At 45.7% G+C, this 22,638-nt stretch overlaps 4 protein-coding genes across 14 annotated transcripts in view; all 4 read left to right on the top strand.

The window, feature by feature from the left end:
- Nucleotides 1–1,247: 1,247 nt before the first annotated feature.
- On the top strand, nucleotides 1,248–4,011 carry LOC111946749 (collagen alpha-3(VI) chain-like). 2 transcript variants are annotated; one of them, XM_023950881.1, is made up of 3 exons: nucleotides 1,252–1,892; nucleotides 1,969–2,571; nucleotides 3,357–4,011. In XM_023950881.1, the coding sequence occupies exons 1-3, from the start codon at nucleotides 1,367–1,369 to the stop codon at nucleotides 3,989–3,991; spliced, it is 1,764 nt and encodes a 587-aa protein (XP_023806649.1). In that variant the 5' UTR covers nucleotides 1,252–1,366; the 3' UTR covers nucleotides 3,992–4,011. The 2 variants fall into 2 exon arrangements, with proteins under 2 accessions (XP_023806650.1, XP_023806649.1); XM_023950882.1 differs by lacking the exon at nucleotides 3,357–4,011 and having other exon boundaries at nucleotides 1,248–1,892; nucleotides 1,969–3,017.
- Nucleotides 3,971–11,147, top strand: LOC111946747 (collagen alpha-3(VI) chain-like). Of its 2 annotated transcripts, XM_023950877.1 has the most exons (9): nucleotides 3,971–4,682; nucleotides 4,770–5,381; nucleotides 5,657–6,250; nucleotides 6,481–7,080; nucleotides 7,356–7,949; nucleotides 8,180–8,779; nucleotides 9,055–9,648; nucleotides 9,879–10,478; nucleotides 10,754–11,147. In XM_023950877.1, the coding sequence occupies exons 1-9, from the start codon at nucleotides 4,064–4,066 to the stop codon at nucleotides 11,092–11,094; spliced, it is 5,154 nt and encodes a 1,717-aa protein (XP_023806645.1). In that variant the 5' UTR covers nucleotides 3,971–4,063; the 3' UTR covers nucleotides 11,095–11,147. The 2 variants fall into 2 exon arrangements, with proteins under 2 accessions (XP_023806645.1, XP_023806646.1); XM_023950878.1 differs by lacking the exon at nucleotides 3,971–4,682 and having other exon boundaries at nucleotides 4,713–5,381.
- On the top strand, nucleotides 11,147–14,544 carry LOC111946748 (collagen alpha-3(VI) chain-like). Its single transcript, XM_023950880.1, has 5 exons — nucleotides 11,147–11,346; nucleotides 11,577–12,176; nucleotides 12,452–13,045; nucleotides 13,276–13,875; nucleotides 14,151–14,544. The coding sequence occupies exons 1-5, from the start codon at nucleotides 11,298–11,300 to the stop codon at nucleotides 14,489–14,491; spliced, it is 2,184 nt and encodes a 727-aa protein (XP_023806648.1). The 5' UTR covers nucleotides 11,147–11,297; the 3' UTR covers nucleotides 14,492–14,544.
- A 90-nt stretch (nucleotides 14,545–14,634) lies between these two features.
- The window catches only part of col6a3 (collagen type VI alpha 3 chain), a 53,378-nt gene continuing 45,374 nt past the window's right edge, over nucleotides 14,635–22,638 (top strand). For 4 of the 9 annotated variants that reach the window (XM_023950875.1, XM_023950876.1, XM_023950869.1 and 1 more), the window contains exons 1-10: nucleotides 14,635–14,743; nucleotides 14,974–15,573; nucleotides 15,849–16,442; nucleotides 16,671–17,270; nucleotides 17,546–18,139; nucleotides 18,370–18,969; nucleotides 19,245–19,838; nucleotides 20,069–20,668; nucleotides 20,944–21,537; nucleotides 21,768–22,367. In XM_023950875.1, the coding sequence (XP_023806643.1) occupies nucleotides 14,695–14,743; nucleotides 14,974–15,573; nucleotides 15,849–16,442; nucleotides 16,671–17,270; nucleotides 17,546–18,139; nucleotides 18,370–18,969; nucleotides 19,245–19,838; nucleotides 20,069–20,668; nucleotides 20,944–21,537; nucleotides 21,768–22,367 (5,425 nt within the window). In that variant the 5' untranslated portion in view covers nucleotides 14,635–14,694. The remainder of the gene's footprint in view (nucleotides 14,744–14,973; nucleotides 15,574–15,848; nucleotides 16,443–16,670; nucleotides 17,271–17,545; nucleotides 18,140–18,369; nucleotides 18,970–19,244; nucleotides 19,839–20,068; nucleotides 20,669–20,943; nucleotides 21,538–21,767; nucleotides 22,368–22,638) is intronic. The other 5 variants (XM_023950871.1, XM_023950874.1, XM_023950870.1 and 2 more) reach the window with 5 other exon arrangements.

Raw genomic sequence — 22,638 nt, 5'->3', positions numbered from 1 at the left:
TCTGACCCATTATTTGGTTATTTATCTTATCTTAAGTCTCCTTGGATCAAAATATTTATTAAGATGACTAAAGGTAATCTGCTTTAAAAGTCTTTCTTTCTGAGCTTTGAAAGCTTATAAACTCTGAAAAGTCACAGATAGAAAGTGAACAATTCTTTTTGTCCCTGTATCAACCAGTTGAGAAACAGAGCAAAAAGAGGGACATAGTGTTTCTCCTTGATGGCTCAAGGGAATCCAGAAATGGATTTCCAGCTTTTCGAGATTTTGTGAGACGAATGGCAGAAGACCTTGATGTTGGTGAAGATAAGGTTCGAATAGCCCTTGCGCTGTATAGCAACAAAACCAAAATTTACTTCAACCTGAATGATCACAGTTCCAAAAAGGCCGTTCTAAATGCCATAAGAGGTCTCCAACATAAAGGAGGAAAACTCCGAAATACAGGAGCTGCTCTAAAGTTTGTTCAAGAACATCTTTTGAAAACCTCATCTGGAAGTAGATTTTTGGAGAAAGTGCCTCAAATTCTATTTCTACTGACTGGAGGCAAATCAAGTGACACTGTTTCTAGTGCTGCAATTGATCTAAAACAAGGTGGTGCTCTACCTTTTGCCATTGGAATGAAAAATGCAGAACAAGGAGAACTTCAGGAAATAGCATTCTCCTCCAGATTTCTTTTTAACTTGCCTGAATTTGGTGACCTTTTGTCTATCCAGCCAGAAATAGCTAAATTTATCCAAAAGGACATGCAAACTGAGCTTCCAAGTATTGTCGGTAAGATGCATCAAATATAAATAGCCAAGAAATAGTTCCCTGCTTTCTTCGCTCTGGTATTTGATTTTGCTGGACTTGAACTATAATGAAACTGCATTCCTCCATTGAAGATGGGTCAATCAGTTTCATGTTTCCTAAAAGGCATACCATCCTGGTTATGTTGATTCTAATTTTGCTCTCATTCTTTTCTTCATGCACCCAAGAAAGATTTTTTTTCTTATCCTTATATCTTCCTAGAGTCAATGATAATAATATCATTGACTGGGACTCCAACCTCTTATCAGTTTCCTACACTTTTAATTTTTGTAGCAGCAATGATCCACGTAGAGCCTCCCCATTATCATACTTAGCTTTTCATTTTTCTAAATACTCTGGCACATAACCTGTTTTGTAGATCGATTTATTTGACTTTTACTGTTGTGTTTTCTATTCTTATTGCTTTGTCATTTATGCAATATGAAATGACTGAATGGCAAAGCCTTCTATCAATTCTTAAGCATTTTTTTCCTGTTCTCTCCTAGATAAATTAGAGTCTCCTCAAAGAGACATTGTCTTTTTGTTGGATGGATCACATGACACCCAGAGTGCCTTTCCAGCAATGAAAACCTTTGTCCAACAGGTTGTGGAAACACTCAATGTTGGCCAAAACACAGACCGTGTTTCTGTGGTTCAGTACAGCCAAAACCCAGAAACAAATTTTGCTCTCAACACCTACATGACAAAACAAGATGTTCTTGTTGCAGTCAAGAACTTGACTCACAAAGGAGGTGGGCCTCGTAATACTGGTGCAGCCCTTGATTACGTGAGGACTAACGCTTTCTCAGAGTTGTCGGGGAGCAGACACCAAAAAGGTGCACCCCAGATTGTGCTTCTGCTCAGTGGGGGACGGTCTCAAGATAATGTTGCAACTGCAGCTGTATCCTTAAAACAGAACAAGGTTGTTACATTCTGTGTGGGTACAAGAACAGCAGACATAATTGAGCTTCAGATGATTGCACATAATCCCTCTTACGCTTTTTCTGTGCTGGCATTTGATGATGTTGGAAGCATTCAACAGCAACTTGTGTCATTGGTAAAAAGGGTGCCACAACAGCAACAACAAGTAAAGCCAGAAGAAGTGCGAGGTGAGGCCACCGGCACATCTATCTATAAGTGCTTTAAAAGTGGCATTGTCTCTAATGTGATTTCATATTTTTTAAGGTTCCATGGAGCAAATAGTACCCACTCAGAGAGACATTGTGTTTTTATTGGATTCTTCTGATGAAATGAGGAGCAATTTTAAGACTGTAATTGGATTTGTTGAGAGAATACTAGAGAAACTCAATGTGGAAGAGAACAAAGATCAAGTTTCAGTTGTTCAGTACAGCAATGAGCCTACTGCTGAATTCTTTCTGAATACTCACAAAACAAAGCAGAGTGTTACTGACAATGTTCAAGCTCTCAGACATAAAGGAGGCAGACCCCTAAACACTGGAGCAGCCCTTAGTTACGTCAAAGATGAGATTTTTGCGTCTTCATCTGGTAGTAGGCGCCAGCAGGGTGTTCCACAAATTCTCATTCTCCTTACTGGTGGACCATCAAGAGATGAGATCAGAGATGCTGTGGTAAATTTGAAAGATGTTGGTGTAAACACCTTTGTGGTGGGAATCAAGAATGCAGATATTCTTGAGATGCAGTCTGTTTCACAGGAACCTACCAAAGCGTTCCTTGTAGCAGATTCCAGCAGCCTGACAGACATTGAGCAGAAATTAATTTTAGCCATTGGAAAGAGTGAAAGCCCGGTGAATACATCCGGATCACGTGGTAAGAATTGCTTTAATGCAAATGCACAATTTGATACTCTGCCAGCCAGTCAAATGAATATCATGCAACATCATCAATAGCTCTTTGAAATCCCACTCCAAAGAAAAAAGGGGGTTTGGGCGTTTTTTTTTACATATTCTAGCTGCATTTTTTCACATGATTGGAGGACATATAAAAAAGAATTTAAGATTAAAACAGCTTTTCTGAATATTTTGTTATTCTGAACATGGTGATTTTTGACCCAGGACGCTACCTGCTGGGCTCCATTTTGATGCTTCCACTTGCAGACAAATAGATCAATGGACGTCTTTGTTTGAGCTGGAATCTGGACCTAAATTGTACGGCTGCATGGTTTAGATGTGGCTAACAATTGCTACCTTAATTTAAGCTTGGGGTTGTGAGGGTCTGTAAGCTAGCAGGGAGAGTGTAAACAAAGGAATGATGGGATATCATTGTAGGGTTACTTCCACACCAACAGTCCCGCCCACAACCGAAAAGTGAGTTTCTGATGAACTCCTGCTGCTCTGCAGAAATTATGTTTTAAAAACAACACAGGCCTTTGGATTTTGGCTAAAAACGGCATAATTCGAACTAAAAGACCACTGGAAAAACTTTTACAATGAATACAAATATAGTTGGAGTGGGACTTCAAAGAGTGGGTGAAAGACTATGGGTGCAATCAGGTTTTTCAAGGATAGCAAACTGAAGCTTTCATACTGACAATGAGATCGAGTGAACTACGATTTAACCATTGACTAAGTTGTAAGATTTCTGTTTGATTACAGATTCCAAGAGAAGAGATGTTGTTTTTTTGCTTGATGGTTCAGATGACTCCCAGCAAAGATTCCCAGATATAACTGACTTTGTTGAAAGAATTGTAAGGGACCTTGACATTGATGTAAATGGAGACCATGTGGCTGTGGCTCAGTACAGCAACTCAGCAGAGATCAATTTTAATTTGAATCGTTACGTAACAGAGAAGGATGTTCTTGAAGCAGTTCAAAGTCTGAGTCACAAAGGAGGATATCCCAACAATATCGGAGCAGCTCTCAAGTATGTGCGTGAGCATGCATTTAGTCCAGAATCTGGAAGTAGACTTAAAGAAGGAGTTCCACAAATACTAATATTACTCAGTGGGGATCGATCTAGGGATGATATAAGAACCCCAGTGAAAATGATAAAAGAAACTGGAATTATGGTGATTTCTATTGGAACAACAGATGCCGATACACTTGAATTACAGACAATATCCAAAGAACCAAAGTATGCACTCTCTGTTACTGACTATGAAGAACTCACTACTGTTCTGCAGGATGTGCTATCACTGTTAAAAGAAACCTCTAACCCTATTGTTCAAATGGGAAATACAACAAGGTTTGGTAAGTTTTGCTACTTTACATGTTTACACATGCTTGTTTGAGTCAAAGTGAAGGAAACATTTTTATTTCAGCAAAAGACACTGCAGGCTGTTACATGTTGTTATTTTTAACAGATGTGTAACCTGTATTTTTTATCTCTATTTTTGATAGATTCCAAAAAAAAAGATGTGGTTTTTCTAATTGATGGATCTTTTGACTCGCGATCCGGCTTTGAAGAAATAAGAAACTTTGTAAAAGGAATTGTTGAAATTTTAAAAGTTGGAAACAATGGAGACAAAGTCGCTGTGGTTCAATACAGTCGTGTTGCCACTGTAAACTTTTATTTAAATTCTTATTCATCCAGAAGCGATGTGCTTAACTCCATCAGAACAATATACCACAAATTTGGACGACCTCTCAATACTGGAAAAGCTCTGGAATTTGTCAGAGACCATGTCTTTGCTGCTTCAGTTGGTGGTAGACCCACAGAATCTGTTCTTCAGTATTTGTTTATATTTAGTGGGGGAAGATCAGGAGATGATGTCAGAGGACCAGCACATTCACTTAAGAAAAACGGAATTGTGACTTTTTGTTTCGGAACAAAAAATGCTGACACTTTAGAAATGCAAACAATTTCTTTTACACCAGCACATTATTTTTTTGTTCCTGACTATAAAAGTCTGCAAAACATAAAGGAATCTGTGAAAGATAGAATGGAACAAAGTGAAGAAATAGCACAAATAGAAAATGTTGGTAAGCAGTGAAGTCTCAAAGCCATTTCAAAATTCTTAATAAATATAAAAGATGGCAAAAGAAAATAATAATTTCCAATGATTTCAGAAAATTCCCTAATGGGAAGACAGACACCAGCAAGGGATGTGGTTTTCTTGCTGGATGCAACCGATGCAACTAGAAGCGACTTCCCAGCCGTGCAAGACTTTGTCCAGAGAGTGGTGGAGACGCTACTTGTGGACGAGAAGAAAGACCGTGTGTCAGTGGTTCAGTACAGCAGAGATCCAGCTGTCCAGTTTTATCTGAACACTTACATGACAAAAGACGAGATCCTTAATGCTGTCAGAAATTTGAGGCACAAAGGGGGGAGATCTCTCAACACTGGAGCAGCTCTCCAGTACTTGAGGGAAAACGTCTTCACTGCCTCTTCGGGAAGCAGGCGCTTGGAGGGAGTTCCACAGGTCCTGATACTGCTAAGCAGTGGAAGATCTGCTGACAGTGTCGATGCACCGGCCTCTGCTCTCAAACAAATGGGCATATTGACCTTTGCAGTTGGCAGTAGAGGCTCTGACAGTAGAGAACTGCAGAGGATATCCCACAAGCCCACTTCTGCTTTCACTGTGGCTGAATTCACAGACCTTTCCAGCGTGCCGCAGCAGCTGTTGGCCTCTTTAGAGGCTTTGCCCATTGACGTGACCCCAGAAACCCCAACTGATTCTGGTACGTCAATAATGCAGCCTTTCAGATGCCACTCTAGAACTCCTTTCACTTCTTTATAATCTTATGGACAAGAAATACTTTACCAAAATTTGCTCCAAATGAGCATTTTTTAATCAAAATTGGGAGATGGGCATTCTGTAGGCAAACAGAGGACAAGGAATTCCTCAAAGTGGGGGAAAAGTAGTTGTGTATTTTAATAATCCTCACACCGACGTTTGGCCAATAAGGTGTGTTCGGCTCAAAGTTTGATATCTTGTCTTCCTTTCTATCCTTAGTTGACACAGCCAAAAAAGATGTTGTATTTCTCTTGGATGGCTCTGATGGCACAAGGAATGGTTTCTCTGCAATGCGTGACTTTGTTGAAAGAGTGGTGGAGAAACTGAGCGTGGGAGAAAACAAGGACCGTGTGTCTGTTGTCCAATACAGCCGAGAAGCAGAGGTCCATTTCTCTCTGAATACACACAGAACAAGGGAAGATGTTATGGACGCTGTCAGAGGGCTTAGACACAGAGGAGGAAGACCCCTAAATACCGGGGCAGCCCTCCAGTACGTCATGGACAATGTCTTTACAAACTCCACTGGGAGCAGACGCCTGCAAGGTGTTCCACAGATCTTGATACTGCTAGCAGGCGGAAGGTCTTTTGACAATGTGGATACCTCAGCTTCTGCTTTGAAACAGCGGGGCATCTTTGTGTTTGCCATTGGATCAAGGACCTCGGACAGCAGAGAGCTGCAAAGGCTATCGTTTGAGCCTAGCTACGCTTTGTCAGTGTCTGATTTTAGTGGGCTCGACACCGTCCAGGAACAAATCTCCTCTCTGATGAGCACAGCCGTAGTCAGATCCCGGCCTTTGACAACCACAGAGACAGGTACGTAACTGGGAGACTTTGTCCCGTCAATTCATGCAAGGATAATAAACTGAGCTTCTTTAACTGCACTTTGCTGAGCCTGGGTCAGCCAGTTAAACACTGACAGGGAATGTGGCACTAGCAGAACCAGAGAAACCCCCAAATCCTAGGCGCCTAAAGTTGGATTTCTACATAGAATATTGACATGTGTTTCATGCAGAGATATGTGTGACAAATCTTGTGTTCCCTAGTGGGAAGACAGACACCAGCAAGGGATGTGGTTTTCTTGCTGGATGCAACCGATGCAACTAGAAGCGACTTCCCAGCCGTGCAAGACTTTGTCCAGAGAGTGGTGGAGACGCTACTTGTGGACGAGAAGAAAGACCGTGTGTCAGTGGTTCAGTACAGCAGAGATCCAGCTGTCCAGTTTTATCTGAACACTTACATGACAAAAGACGAGATCCTTAATGCTGTCAGAAATTTGAGGCACAAAGGGGGGAGATCTCTCAACACTGGAGCAGCTCTCCAGTACTTGAGGGAAAACGTCTTCACTGCCTCTTCGGGAAGCAGGCGCTTGGAGGGAGTTCCACAGGTCCTGATACTGCTAAGCAGTGGAAGATCTGCTGACAGTGTCGATGCACCGGCCTCTGCTCTCAAACAAATGGGCATATTGACCTTTGCAGTTGGCAGTAGAGGCTCTGACAGTAGAGAACTGCAGAGGATATCCCACAAGCCCACTTCTGCTTTCACTGTGGCTGAATTCACAGACCTTTCCAGCGTGCCGCAGCAGCTGTTGGCCTCTTTAGAGGCTTTGCCCATTGACGTGACCCCAGAAACCCCAACTGATTCTGGTACGTCAATAATGCAGCCTTTCAGATGCCACTCTAGAACTCCTTTCACTTCTTTATAATCTTATGGACAAGAAATACTTTACCAAAATTTGCTCCAAATGAGCATTTTTTAATCAAAATTGGGAGATGGGCATTCTGTAGGCAAACAGAGGACAAGGAATTCCTCAAAGTGGGGGAAAAGTAGTTGTGTATTTTAATAATCCTCACACCGACGTTTGGCCAATAAGGTGTGTTCGGCTCAAAGTTTGATATCTTGTCTTCCTTTCTATCCTTAGTTGACACAGCCAAAAAAGATGTTGTATTTCTCTTGGATGGCTCTGATGGCACAAGGAATGGTTTCTCTGCAATGCGTGACTTTGTTGAAAGAGTGGTGGAGAAACTGAGCGTGGGAGAAAACAAGGACCGTGTGTCTGTTGTCCAATACAGCCGAGAAGCAGAGGTCCATTTCTCTCTGAATACACACAGAACAAGGGAAGATGTTATGGACGCTGTCAGAGGGCTTAGACACAGAGGAGGAAGACCCCTAAATACCGGGGCAGCCCTCCAGTACGTCATGGACAATGTCTTTACAAACTCCACTGGGAGCAGACGCCTGCAAGGTGTTCCACAGATCTTGATACTGCTAGCAGGCGGAAGGTCTTTTGACAATGTGGATACCTCAGCTTCTGCTTTGAAACAGCGGGGCATCTTTGTGTTTGCCATTGGATCAAGGACCTCGGACAGCAGAGAGCTGCAAAGGCTATCGTTTGAGCCTAGCTACGCTTTGTCAGTGTCTGATTTTAGTGGGCTCGACACCGTCCAGGAACAAATCTCCTCTCTGATGAGCACAGCCGTAGTCAGATCCCGGCCTTTGACAACCACAGAGACAGGTACGTAACTGGGAGACTTTGTCCCGTCAATTCATGCAAGGATAATAAACTGAGCTTCTTTAACTGCACTTTGCTGAGCCTGGGTCAGCCAGTTAAACACTGACAGGGAATGTGGCACTAGCAGAACCAGAGAAACCCCCAAATCCTAGGCGCCTAAAGTTGGATTTCTACATAGAATATTGACATGTGTTTCATGCAGAGATATGTGTGACAAATCTTGTGTTCCCTAGTGGGAAGACAGACACCAGCAAGGGATGTGGTTTTCTTGCTGGATGCAACCGATGCAACTAGAAGCGACTTCCCAGCCGTGCAAGACTTTGTCCAGAGAGTGGTGGAGACGCTACTTGTGGACGAGAAGAAAGACCGTGTGTCAGTGGTTCAGTACAGCAGAGATCCAGCTGTCCAGTTTTATCTGAACACTTACATGACAAAAGACGAGATCCTTAATGCTGTCAGAAATTTGAGGCACAAAGGGGGGAGATCTCTCAACACTGGAGCAGCTCTCCAGTACTTGAGGGAAAACGTCTTCACTGCCTCTTCGGGAAGCAGGCGCTTGGAGGGAGTTCCACAGGTCCTGATACTGCTAAGCAGTGGAAGATCTGCTGACAGTGTCGATGCACCGGCCTCTGCTCTCAAACAAATGGGCATATTGACCTTTGCAGTTGGCAGTAGAGGCTCTGACAGTAGAGAACTGCAGAGGATATCCCACAAGCCCACTTCTGCTTTCACTGTGGCTGAATTCACAGACCTTTCCAGCGTGCCGCAGCAGCTGTTGGCCTCTTTAGAGGCTTTGCCCATTGACGTGACCCCAGAAACCCCAACTGATTCTGGTACGTCAATAATGCAGCCTTTCAGATGCCACTCTAGAACTCCTTTCACTTCTTTATAATCTTATGGACAAGAAATACTTTACCAAAATTTGCTCCAAATGAGCATTTTTTAATCAAAATTGGGAGATGGGCATTCTGTAGGCAAACAGAGGACAAGGAATTCCTCAAAGTGGGGGAAAAGTAGTTGTGTATTTTAATAATCCTCACACCGACGTTTGGCCAATAAGGTGTGTTCGGCTCAAAGTTTGATATCTTGTCTTCCTTTCTATCCTTAGTTGACACAGCCAAAAAAGATGTTGTATTTCTCTTGGATGGCTCTGATGGCACAAGGAATGGTTTCTCTGCAATGCGTGACTTTGTTGAAAGAGTGGTGGAGAAACTGAGCGTGGGAGAAAACAAGGACCGTGTGTCTGTTGTCCAATACAGCCGAGAAGCAGAGGTCCATTTCTCTCTGAATACACACAGAACAAGGGAAGATGTTATGGACGCTGTCAGAGGGCTTATACACAGAGGAGGAAGACCCCTAAATACCGGGGCAGCCCTCCAGTACGTCATGGACAATGTCTTTACAAACTCCACTGTGAGCAGACGCCTGCAAGGTGTTCCACAGATCTTGATACTGCTAGCAGGCGGAAGGTCTTTTGACAATGTGGATACCCCAGCTTCTGCTTTGAAACAGCGGGGCATCTTTGTGTTTGCCATTGGATCAAGGACCTCGGACAGCAGAGAGCTGCAAAGGCTATCGTTTGAGCCTAGCTACGCTTTGTCAGTGTCTGATTTTAGTGGGCTCGACACCGTCCAGGAACAAATCTCCTCTCTGATGAGCACAGCCGTAGTCAGATCCCGGCCTTTGACAACCACAGAGACAGGTACGTAACTGGGAGACTTTGTCCCGTCAATTCATGCAAGGATAATAAACTGAGCTTCTTTAACTGCACTTTGCTGAGCCTGGGTCAGCCAGTTAAACACTGACAGGGAATGTGGCACTAGCAGAACCAGAGAAACCCCCAAATCCTAGGCGCCTAAAGTTGGATTTCTACATAGAATATTGACATGTGTTTCATGCAGAGATATGTGTGACAAATCTTGTGTTCCCTAGTGGGAAGACAGACACCAGCAAGGGATGTGGTTTTCTTGCTGGATGCAACCGATGCAACTAGAAGCGACTTCCCAGCCGTGCAAGACTTTGTCCAGAGAGTGGTGGAGACGCTACTTGTGGACGAGAAGAAAGACCGTGTGTCAGTGGTTCAGTACAGCAGAGATCCAGCTGTCCAGTTTTATCTGAACACTTACATGACAAAAGACGAGATCCTTAATGCTGTCAGAAATTTGAGGCACAAAGGGGGGAGATCTCTCAACACTGGAGCAGCTCTCCAGTACTTGAGGGAAAACGTCTTCACTGCCTCTTCGGGAAGCAGGCGCTTGGAGGGAGTTCCACAGGTCCTGATACTGCTAAGCAGTGGAAGATCTGCTGACAGTGTCGATGCACCGGCCTCTGCTCTCAAACAAATGGGCATATTGACCTTTGCAGTTGGCAGTAGAGGCTCTGACAGTAGAGAACTGCAGAGGATATCCCACAAGCCCACTTCTGCTTTCACTGTGGCTGAATTCACAGACCTTTCCAGCGTGCCGCAGCAGCTGTTGGCCTCTTTAGAGGCTTTGCCCATTGACGTGACCCCAGAAACCCCAACTGATTCTGGTACGTCAATAATGCAGCCTTTCAGATGCCACTCTAGAACTCCTTTCACTTCTTTATAATCTTATGGACAAGAAATACTTTACCAAAATTTGCTCCAAATGAGCATTTTTTAATCAAAATTGGGAGATGGGCATTCTGTAGGCAAACAGAGGACAAGGAATTCCTCAAAGTGGGGGAAAAGTAGTTGTGTATTTTAATAATCCTCACACCGACGTTTGGCCAATAAGGTGTGTTCGGCTCAAAGTTTGATATCTTGTCTTCCTTTCTATCCTTAGTTGACACAGCCAAAAAAGATGTTGTATTTCTCTTGGATGGCTCTGATGGCACAAGGAATGGTTTCTCTGCAATGCGTGACTTTGTTGAAAGAGTGGTGGAGAAACTGAGCGTGGGAGAAAACAAGGACCGTGTGTCTGTTGTCCAATACAGCCGAGAAGCAGAGGTCCATTTCTCTCTGAATACACACAGAACAAGGGAAGATGTTATGGACGCTGTCAGAGGGCTTAGACACAGAGGAGGAAGACCCCTAAATACCGGGGCAGCCCTCCAGTACGTCATGGACAATGTCTTTACAAACTCCACTGGAGCAGACGCCTGCAAGGTGTTCCACAGATCTTGATACTGCTAGCAGGCGGAAGGTCTTTTGACAATGTGGATACCCCAGCTTCTGCTTTGAAACAGCGGGGCATCTTTGTGTTTGCCATTGGATCAAGGACCTCGGACAGCAGAGAGCTGCAAAGGCTATCGTTTGAGCCTAGCTACGCTTTGTCAGTGTCTGATTTTAGTGGGCTCGACACCGTCCAGGAACAAATCTCCTCTCTGATGAGCACAGCCGTAGTCAGATCCCGGCCTTTGACAACCACAGAGACAGGTACGTAACTGGGAGACTTTGTCCCGTCAATTCATGCAAGGATAATAAACTGAGCTTCTTTAACTGCACTTTGCTGAGCCTGGGTCAGCCAGTTAAACACTGACAGGGAATGTGGCACTAGCAGAACCAGAGAAACCCCCAAATCCTAGGCGCCTAAAGTTGGATTTCTACATAGAATATTGACATGTGTTTCATGCAGAGATATGTGTGACAAATCTTGTGTTCCCTAGTGGGAAGACAGACACCAGCAAGGGATGTGGTTTTCTTGCTGGATGCAACCGATGCAACTAGAAGCGACTTCCCAGCCGTGCAAGACTTTGTCCAGAGAGTGGTGGAGACGCTACTTGTGGACGAGAAGAAAGACCGTGTGTCAGTGGTTCAGTACAGCAGAGATCCAGCTGTCCAGTTTTATCTGAACACTTACATGACAAAAGACGAGATCCTTAATGCTGTCAGAAATTTGAGGCACAAAGGGGGGAGATCTCTCAACACTGGAGCAGCTCTCCAGTACTTGAGGGAAAACGTCTTCACTGCCTCTTCGGGAAGCAGGCGCTTGGAGGGAGTTCCACAGGTCCTGATACTGCTAAGCAGTGGAAGATCTGCTGACAGTGTCGATGCACCGGCCTCTGCTCTCAAACAAATGGGCATATTGACCTTTGCAGTTGGCAGTAGAGGCTCTGACAGTAGAGAACTGCAGAGGATATCCCACAAGCCCACTTCTGCTTTCACTGTGGCTGAATTCACAGACCTTTCCAGCGTGCCGCAGCAGCTGTTGGCCTCTTTAGAGGCTTTGCCCATTGACGTGACCCCAGAAACCCCAACTGATTCTGGTACGTCAATAATGCAGCCTTTCAGATGCCACTCTAGAACTCCTTTCACTTCTTTATAATCTTATGGACAAGAAATACTTTACCAAAATTTGCTCCAAATGAGCATTTTTTAATCAAAATTGGGAGATGGGCATTCTGTAGGCAAACAGAGGACAAGGAATTCCTCAAAGTGGGGGAAAAGTAGTTGTGTATTTTAATAATCCTCACACCGACGTTTGGCCAATAAGGTGTGTTCGGCTCAAAGTTTGATATCTTGTCTTCCTTTCTATCCTTAGTTGACACAGCCAAAAAAGATGTTGTATTTCTCCTGGATGGCTCTGATGGCACAAGGAATGGTTTCTCTGCAATGCGTGACTTTGTTGAAAGAGTGGTGGAGAAACTGAGCGTGGGAGAAAACAAGGACCGTGTGTCTGTTGTCCAATACAGCCGAGAAGCAGAGGTCCATTTCTCTCTGAATACACACAGAACAAGGGAAGATGTTATGGACGCTGTCAGAGGGCTTAGACACAGAGGAGGAAGACCCCTAAATACCGGGGCAGCCCTCCAGTACGTCATGGACAATGTCTTTACAAACTCCACTGTGAGCAGACGCCTGCAAGGTGTTCCACAGATCTTGATACTGCTAGCAGGCGGAAGGTCTTTTGACAATGTGGATACCCCAGCTTCTGCTTTGAAACAGCGGGGCATCTTTGTGTTTGCCATTGGATCAAGGACCTCGGACAGCAGAGAGCTGCAAAGGCTATCGTTTGAGCCTAGCTACGCTTTGTCAGTGTCTGATTTTAGTGGGCTCGACACCGTCCAGGAACAAATCTCCTCTCTGATGAGCACAGCCGTAGTCAGATCCCGGCCTTTGACAACCACAGAGACAGGTACGTAACTGGGAGACTTTGTCCCGTCAATTCATGCAAGGATAATAAACTGAGCTTCTTTAACTGCACTTTGCTGAGCCTGGGTCAGCCAGTTAAACACTGACAGGGAATGTGGCACTAGCAGAACCAGAGAAACCCCCAAATCCTAGGCGCCTAAAGTTGGATTTCTACATAGAATATTGACATGTGTTTCATGCAGAGATATGTGTGACAAATCTTGTGTTCCCTAGTGGGAAGACAGACACCAGCAAGGGATGTGGTTTTCTTGCTGGATGCAACCGATGCAACTAGAAGCGACTTCCCAGCCGTGCAAGACTTTGTCCAGAGAGTGGTGGAGACGCTACTTGTGGACGAGAAGAAAGACCGTGTGTCAGTGGTTCAGTACAGCAGAGATCCAGCTGTCCAGTTTTATCTGAACACTTACATGACAAAAGACGAGATCCTTAATGCTGTCAGAAATTTGAGGCACAAAGGGGGGAGATCTCTCAACACTGGAGCAGCTCTCCAGTACTTGAGGGAAAACGTCTTCACTGCCTCTTCGGGAAGCAGGCGCTTGGAGGGAGTTCCACAGGTCCTGATACTGCTAAGCAGTGGAAGATCTGCTGACAGTGTCGATGCACCGGCCTCTGCTCTCAAACAAATGGGCATATTGACCTTTGCAGTTGGCAGTAGAGGCTCTGACAGTAGAGAACTGCAGAGGATATCCCACAAGCCCACTTCTGCTTTCACTGTGGCTGAATTCACAGACCTTTCCAGCGTGCCGCAGCAGCTGTTGGCCTCTTTAGAGGCTTTGCCCATTGACGTGACCCCAGAAACCCCAACTGATTCTGGTACGTCAATAATGCAGCCTTTCAGATGCCACTCTAGAACTCCTTTCACTTCTTTATAATCTTATGGACAAGAAATACTTTACCAAAATTTGCTCCAAATGAGCATTTTTTAATCAAAATTGGGAGATGGGCATTCTGTAGGCAAACAGAGGACAAGGAATTCCTCAAAGTGGGGGAAAAGTAGTTGTGTATTTTAATAATCCTCACACCGACGTTTGGCCAATAAGGTGTGTTCGGCTCAAAGTTTGATATCTTGTCTTCCTTTCTATCCTTAGTTGACACAGCCAAAAAAGATGTTGTATTTCTCCTGGATGGCTCTGATGGCACAAGGAATGGTTTCTCTGCAATGCGTGACTTTGTTGAAAGAGTGGTGGAGAAACTGAGCGTGGGAGAAAACAAGGACCGTGTGTCTGTTGTCCAATACAGCCGAGAAGCAGAGGTCCATTTCTCTCTGAATACACACAGAACAAGGGAAGATGTTATGGACGCTGTCAGAGGGCTTAGACACAGAGGAGGAAGACCCCTAAATACCGGGGCAGCCCTCCAGTACGTCATGGACAATGTCTTTACAAACTCCACTGGAGCAGACGCCTGCAAGGTGTTCCACAGATCTTGATACTGCTAGCAGGCGGAAGGTCTTTTGACAATGTGGATACCCCAGCTTCTGCTTTGAAACAGCGGGGCATCTTTGTGTTTGCCATTGGATCAAGGACCTCGGACAGCAGAGAGCTGCAAAGGCTATCGTTTGAGCCTAGCTACGCTTTGTCAGTGTCTGATTTTAGTGGGCTCGACACCGTCCAGGAACAAATCTCCTCTCTGATGAGCACAGCCGTAGTCAGATCCCGGCCTTTGACAACCACAGAGACAGGTACGTAACTGGGAGACTTTGTCCCGTCAATTCATGCAAGGATAATAAACTGAGCTTCTTTAACTGCACTTTGCTGAGCCTGGGTCAGCCAGTTAAACACTGACAGGGAATGTGGCACTAGCAGAACCAGAGAAACCCCCAAATCCTAGGCGCCTAAAGTTGGATTTCTACATAGAATATTGACATGTGTTTCATGCAGAGATATGTGTGACAAATCTTGTGTTCCCTAGTGGGAAGACAGACACCAGCAAGGGATGTGGTTTTCTTGCTGGATGCAACCGATGCAACTAGAAGCGACTTCCCAGCCGTGCAAGACTTTGTCCAGAGAGTGGTGGAGACGCTACTTGTGGACGAGAAGAAAGACCGTGTGTCAGTGGTTCAGTACAGCAGAGATCCAGCTGTCCAGTTTTATCTGAACACTTACATGACAAAAGACGAGATCCTTAATGCTGTCAGAAATTTGAGGCACAAAGGGGGGAGATCTCTCAACACTGGAGCAGCTCTCCAGTACTTGAGGGAAAACGTCTTCACTGCCTCTTCGGGAAGCAGGCGCTTGGAGGGAGTTCCACAGGTCCTGATACTGCTAAGCAGTGGAAGATCTGCTGACAGTGTCGATGCACCGGCCTCTGCTCTCAAACAAATGGGCATATTGACCTTTGCAGTTGGCAGTAGAGGCTCTGACAGTAGAGAACTGCAGAGGATATCCCACAAGCCCACTTCTGCTTTCACTGTGGCTGAATTCACAGACCTTTCCAGCGTGCCGCAGCAGCTGTTGGCCTCTTTAGAGGCTTTGCCCATTGACGTGACCCCAGAAACCCCAACTGATTCTGGTACGTCAATGATGCAGCCTTTCAGATGCCACTCTAGAACTCCTTTCACTTCTTTATAATCTTATGGACAAGAAATACTTTACCAAAATTTGCTCCAAATGAGCATTTTTTAATCAAAATTGGGAGATGGGCATTCTGTAGGCAAACAGAGGACAAGGAATTCCTCAAAGTGGGGGAAAAGTAGTTGTGTATTTTAATAATCCTCACACCGACGTTTGGCCAATAAGGTGTGTTCGGCTCAAAGTTTGATATCTTGTCTTCCTTTCTATCCTTAGTTGACACAGCCAAAAAAGATGTTGTATTTCTCCTGGATGGCTCTGATGGCACAAGGAATGGTTTCTCTGCAATGCGTGACTTTGTTGAAAGAGTGGTGGAGAAACTGAGCGTGGGAGAAAACAAGGACCGTGTGTCTGTTGTCCAATACAGCCGAGAAGCAGAGGTCCATTTCTCTCTGAATACACACAGAACAAGGGAAGATGTTATGGACGCTGTCAGAGGGCTTAGACACAGAGGAGGAAGACCCCTAAATACCGGGGCAGCCCTCCAGTACGTCATGGACAATGTCTTTACAAACTCCACTGTGAGCAGACGCCTGCAAGGTGTTCCACAGATCTTGATACTGCTAGCAGGCGGAAGGTCTTTTGACAATGTGGATACCCCAGCTTCTGCTTTGAAACAGCGGGGCATCTTTGTGTTTGCCATTGGATCAAGGACCTCGGACAGCAGAGAGCTGCAAAGGCTATCGTTTGAGCCTAGCTACGCTTTGTCAGTGTCTGATTTTAGTGGGCTCGACACCGTCCAGGAACAAATCTCCTCTCTGATGAGCACAGCCGTAGTCAGATCCCGGCCTTTGACAACCACAGAGACAGGTACGTAATGGGAGACTTTGTCCCGTCAATTCATGCAAGGATAATAAACTGAGCTTCTTTAACTGCACTTTGCTGAGCCTGGGTCAGCCAGTTAAACATGACAGGGAATGTGGCACTAGCAGAACCAGAGAAACCCCCAAATCCTAGGCGCCTAAAGTTGGATTTCTACATAGAATATTGACATGTGTTTCATGCAGAGATATGTGTGACAAATCTTGTGTTCCCTAGTGGGAAGACAGACACCAGCAAGGGATGTGGTTTTCTTGCTGGATGCAACCGATGCAACTAGAAGCGACTTCCCAGCCGTGCAAGACTTTGTCCAGAGAGTGGTGGAGACGCTACTTGTGGACGAGAAGAAAGACCGTGTGTCAGTGGTTCAGTACAGCAGAGATCCAGCTGTCCAGTTTTATCTGAACACTTACATGACAAAAGACGAGATCCTTAATGCTGTCAGAAATTTGAGGCACAAAGGGGGGAGATCTCTCAACACTGGAGCAGCTCTCCAGTACTTGAGGGAAAACGTCTTCACTGCCTCTTCGGGAAGCAGGCGCTTGGAGGGAGTTCCACAGGTCCTGATACTGCTAAGCAGTGGAAGATCTGCTGACAGTGTCGATGCACCGGCCTCTGCTCTCAAACAAATGGGCATATTGACCTTTGCAGTTGGCAGTAGAGGCTCTGACAGTAGAGAACTGCAGAGGATATCCCACAAGCCCACTTCTGCTTTCACTGTGGCTGAATTCACAGACCTTTCCAGCGTGCCGCAGCAGCTGTTGGCCTCTTTAGAGGCTTTGCCCATTGACGTGACCCCAGAAACCCCAACTGATTCTGGTACGTCAATGATGCAGCCTTTCAGATGCCACTCTAGAACTCCTTTCACTTCTTTATAATCTTATGGACAAGAAATACTTTACCAAAATTTGCTCCAAATGAGCATTTTTTAATCAAAATTGGGAGATGGGCATTCTGTAGGCAAACAGAGGACAAGGAATTCCTCAAAGTGGGGGAAAAGTAGTTGTGTATTTTAATAATCCTCACACCGACGTTTGGCCAATAAGGTGTGTTCGGCTCAAAGTTTGATATCTTGTCTTCCTTTCTATCCTTAGTTGACACAGCCAAAAAAGATGTTGTATTTCTCCTGGATGGCTCTGATGGCACAAGGAATGGTTTCTCTGCAATGCGTGACTTTGTTGAAAGAGTGGTGGAGAAACTGAGCGTGGGAGAAAACAAGGACCGTGTGTCTGTTGTCCAATACAGCCGAGAAGCAGAGGTCCATTTCTCTCTGAATACACACAGAACAAGGGAAGATGTTATGGACGCTGTCAGAGGGCTTATACACAGAGGAGGAAGACCCCTAAATACCGGGGCAGCCCTCCAGTACGTCATGGACAATGTCTTTACAAACTCCACTGGGAGCAGACGCCTGCAAGGTGTTCCACAGATCTTGATACTGCTAGCAGGCGGAAGGTCTTTTGACAATGTGGATACCCCAGCTTCTGCTTTGAAACAGCGGGGCATCTTTGTGTTTGCCATTGGATCAAGGACCTCGGACAGCAGAGAGCTGCAAAGGCTATCGTTTGAGCCTAGCTACGCTTTGTCAGTGTCTGATTTTAGTGGGCTCGACACCGTCCAGGAACAAATCTCCTCTCTGATGAGCACAGCCGTAGTCAGATCCCGGCCTTTGACAACCACAGAGACAGGTACGTAACTGGGAGACTTTGTCCCGTCAATTCATGCAAGGATAATAAACTGAGCTTCTTTAACTGCACTTTGCTGAGCCTGGGTCAGCCAGTTAAACACTGACAGGGAATGTGGCACTAGCAGAACCAGAGAAACCCCCAAATCCTAGGCGCCTAAAGTTGGATTTCTACATAGAATATTGACATGTGTTTCATGCAGAGATATGTGTGACAAATCTTGTGTTCCCTAGTGGGAAGACAGACACCAGCAAGGGATGTGGTTTTCTTGCTGGATGCAACCGATGCAACTAGAAGCGACTTCCCAGCCGTGCAAGACTTTGTCCAGAGAGTGGTGGAGACGCTACTTGTGGACGAGAAGAAAGACCGTGTGTCAGTGGTTCAGTACAGCAGAGATCCAGCTGTCCAGTTTTATCTGAACACTTACATGACAAAAGACGAGATCCTTAATGCTGTCAGAAATTTGAGGCACAAAGGGGGGAGATCTCTCAACACTGGAGCAGCTCTCCAGTACTTGAGGGAAAACGTCTTCACTGCCTCTTCGGGAAGCAGGCGCTTGGAGGGAGTTCCACAGGTCCTGATACTGCTAAGCAGTGGAAGATCTGCTGACAGTGTCGATGCACCGGCCTCTGCTCTCAAACAAATGGGCATATTGACCTTTGCAGTTGGCAGTAGAGGCTCTGACAGTAGAGAACTGCAGAGGATATCCCACAAGCCCACTTCTGCTTTCACTGTGGCTGAATTCACAGACCTTTCCAGCGTGCCGCAGCAGCTGTTGGCCTCTTTAGAGGCTTTGCCCATTGACGTGACCCCAGAAACCCCAACTGATTCTGGTACGTCAATGATGCAGCCTTTCAGATGCCACTCTAGAACTCCTTTCACTTCTTTATAATCTTATGGACAAGAAATACTTTACCAAAATTTGCTCCAAATGAGCATTTTTTAATCAAAATTGGGAGATGGGCATTCTGTAGGCAAACAGAGGACAAGGAATTCCTCAAAGTGGGGGAAAAGTAGTTGTGTATTTTAATAATCCTCACACCGAGGTTTGGCCAATAAGGTGTGTTCGGCTCAAAGTTTGATATCTTGTCTTCCTTTCTATCCTTAGTTGACACAGCCAAAAAAGATGTTGTATTTCTCCTGGATGGCTCTGATGGCACAAGGAATGGTTTCTCTGCAATGCGTGACTTTGTTGAAAGAGTGGTGGAGAAACTGAGCGTGGGAGAAAACAAGGACCGTGTGTCTGTTGTCCAATACAGCCGAGAAGCAGAGGTCCATTTCTCTCTGAATACACACAGAACAAGGGAAGATGTTATGGACGCCGTCAGAGGGCTTAGACACAGAGGAGGAAGACCCCTAAATACCGGGGCAGCCCTCCAGTACGTCATGGACAATGTCTTTACAAACTCCACTGGGAGCAGACGCCTGCAAGGTGTTCCACAGATCTTGATACTGCTAGCAGGCGGAAGGTCTTTTGACAATGTGGATACCCCAGCTTCTGCTTTGAAACAGCGGGGCATCTTTGTGTTTGCCATTGGATCAAGGACCTCGGACAGCAGAGAGCTGCAAAGGCTATCGTTTGAGCCTAGCTACGCTTTGTCAGTGTCTGATTTTAGTGGGCTCGACACCGTCCAGGAACAAATCTCCTCTCTGATGAGCACAGCCGTAGTCAGATCCCGGCCTTTGACAACCACAGAGACAGGTACGTAATTGGGAGACTTTGTCCCGTCAATTCATGCAAGGATAATAAACTGAGCTTCTTTAACTGCACTTTGCTGAGCCTGGGTCAGCCAGTTAAACATTGACAGGGAATGTGGCACTAGCAGAACCAGAGAAACCCCCAAATCCTAGGCGCCTAAAGTTGGATTTCTACATAGAATATTGACATGTGTTTCATGCAGAGATATGTGTGACAAATCTTGTGTTCCCTAGTGGGAAGACAGACACCAGCAAGGGATGTGGTTTTCTTGCTGGATGCAACCGATGCAACTAGAAGCGACTTCCCAGCCGTGCAAGACTTTGTCCAGAGAGTGGTGGAGACGCTACTTGTGGACGAGAAGAAAGACCGTGTGTCAGTGGTTCAGTACAGCAGAGATCCAGCTGTCCAGTTTTATCTGAACACTTACATGACAAAAGACGAGATCCTTAATGCTGTCAGAAATTTGAGGCACAAAGGGGGGAGATCTCTCAACACTGGAGCAGCTCTCCAGTACTTGAGGGAAAACGTCTTCACTGCCTCTTCGGGAAGCAGGCGCTTGGAGGGAGTTCCACAGGTCCTGATACTGCTAAGCAGTGGAAGATCTGCTGACAGTGTCGATGCACCGGCCTCTGCTCTCAAACAAATGGGCATATTGACCTTTGCAGTTGGCAGTAGAGGCTCTGACAGTAGAGAACTGCAGAGGATATCCCACAAGCCCACTTCTGCTTTCACTGTGGCTGAATTCACAGACCTTTCCAGCGTGCCGCAGCAGCTGTTGGCCTCTTTAGAGGCTTTGCCCATTCACGTGACCCCAGAAACCCCAACTGATTCTGGTACGTCAATGATGCAGCCTTTCAGATGCCACTCTAGAACTCCTTTCACTTCTTTATAATCTTATGGACAAGAAATACTTTACCAAAATTTGCTCCAAATGAGCATTTTTTAATCAAAATTGGGAGATGGGCATTCTGTAGGCAAACAGAGGACAAGGAATTCCTCAAAGTGGGGGAAAAGTAGTTGTGTATTTTAATAATCCTCACACCGACGTTTGGCCAATAAGGTGTGTTCGGCTCAAAGTTTGATATCTTGTCTTCCTTTCTATCCTTAGTTGACACAGCCAAAAAAGATGTTGTATTTCTCCTGGATGGCTCTGATGGCACAAGGAATGGTTTCTCTGCAATGCGTGACTTTGTTGAAAGAGTGGTGGAGAAACTGAGCGTGGGAGAAAACAAGGACCGTGTGTCTGTTGTCCAATACAGCCGAGAAGCAGAGGTCCATTTCTCTCTGAATACACACAGAACAAGGGAAGATGTTATGGACGCTGTCAGAGGGCTTAGACACAGAGGAGGAAGACCCCTAAATACCGGGGCAGCCCTCCAGTACGTCATGGACAATGTCTTTACAAACTCCACTGGGAGCAGACGCCTGCAAGGTGTTCCACAGATCTTGATACTGCTAGCAGGCGGAAGGTCTTTTGACAATGTGGATACCCCAGCTTCTGCTTTGAAACAGCGGGGCATCTTTGTGTTTGCCATTGGATCAAGGACCTCGGACAGCAGAGAGCTGCAAAGGCTATCGTTTGAGCCTAGCTACGCTTTGTCAGTGTCTGATTTTAGTGGGCTCGACACCGTCCAGGAACAAATCTCCTCTCTGATGAGCACAGCCGTAGTCAGATCCCGGCCTTTGACAACCACAGAGACAGGTACGTAACTGGGAGACTTTGTCCCGTCAATTCATGCAAGGATAATAAACTGAGCTTCTTTAACTGCACTTTGCTGAGCCTGGGTCAGCCAGTTAAACACTGACAGGGAATGTGGCACTAGCAGAACCAGAGAAACCCCCAAATCCTAGGCGCCTAAAGTTGGATTTCTACATAGAATATTGACATGTGTTTCATGCAGAGATATGTGTGACAAATCTTGTGTTCCCTAGTGGGAAGACAGACACCAGCAAGGGATGTGGTTTTCTTGCTGGATGCAACCGATGCAACTAGAAGCGACTTCCCAGCCGTGCAAGACTTTGTCCAGAGAGTGGTGGAGACGCTACTTGTGGACGAGAAGCAAGACCGTGTGTCAGTGGTTCAGTACAGCAGAGATCCAGCTGTCCAGTTTTATCTGAACACTTACATGACAAAAGACGAGATCCTTAATGCTGTCAGAAATTTGAGGCACAAAGGGGGGAGATCTCTCAACACTGGAGCAGCTCTCCAGTACTTGAGGGAAAACGTCTTCACTGCCTCTTCGGGAAGCAGGCGCTTGGAGGGAGTTCCACAGGTCCTGATACTGCTAAGCAGTGGAAGATCTGCTGACAGTGTCGATGCACCGGCCTCTGCTCTCAAACAAATGGGCATATTGACCTTTGCAGTTGGCAGTAGAGGCTCTGACAGTAGAGAACTGCAGAGGATATCCCACAAGCCCACTTCTGCTTTCACTGTGGCTGAATTCACAGACCTTTCCAGCGTGCCGCAGCAGCTGTTGGCCTCTTTAGAGGCTTTGCCCATTGACGTGACCCCAGAAACCCCAACTGATTCTGGTACGTCAATGATGCAGCCTTTCAGATGCCACTCTAGAACTCCTTTCACTTCTTTATAATCTTATGGACAAGAAATACTTTACCAAAATTTGCTCCAAATGAGCATTTTTTAATCAAAATTGGGAGATGGGCATTCTGTAGGCAAACAGAGGACAAGGAATTCCTCAAAGTGGGGGAAAAGTAGTTGTGTATTTTAATAATCCTCACACCGACGTTTGGCCAATAAGGTGTGTTCGGCTCAAAGTTTGATATCTTGTCTTCCTTTCTATCC

Source organism: Oryzias latipes, chromosome 21 (genome assembly GCF_002234675.1).
Source record: "Oryzias latipes chromosome 21, ASM223467v1".
NCBI classification, from domain to species: domain Eukaryota; kingdom Metazoa; phylum Chordata; class Actinopteri; order Beloniformes; family Adrianichthyidae; genus Oryzias; species Oryzias latipes.
Note: the sequence above shows the minus strand (reverse complement) of the source record. Positions and strands in the feature narration are given on the sequence as shown.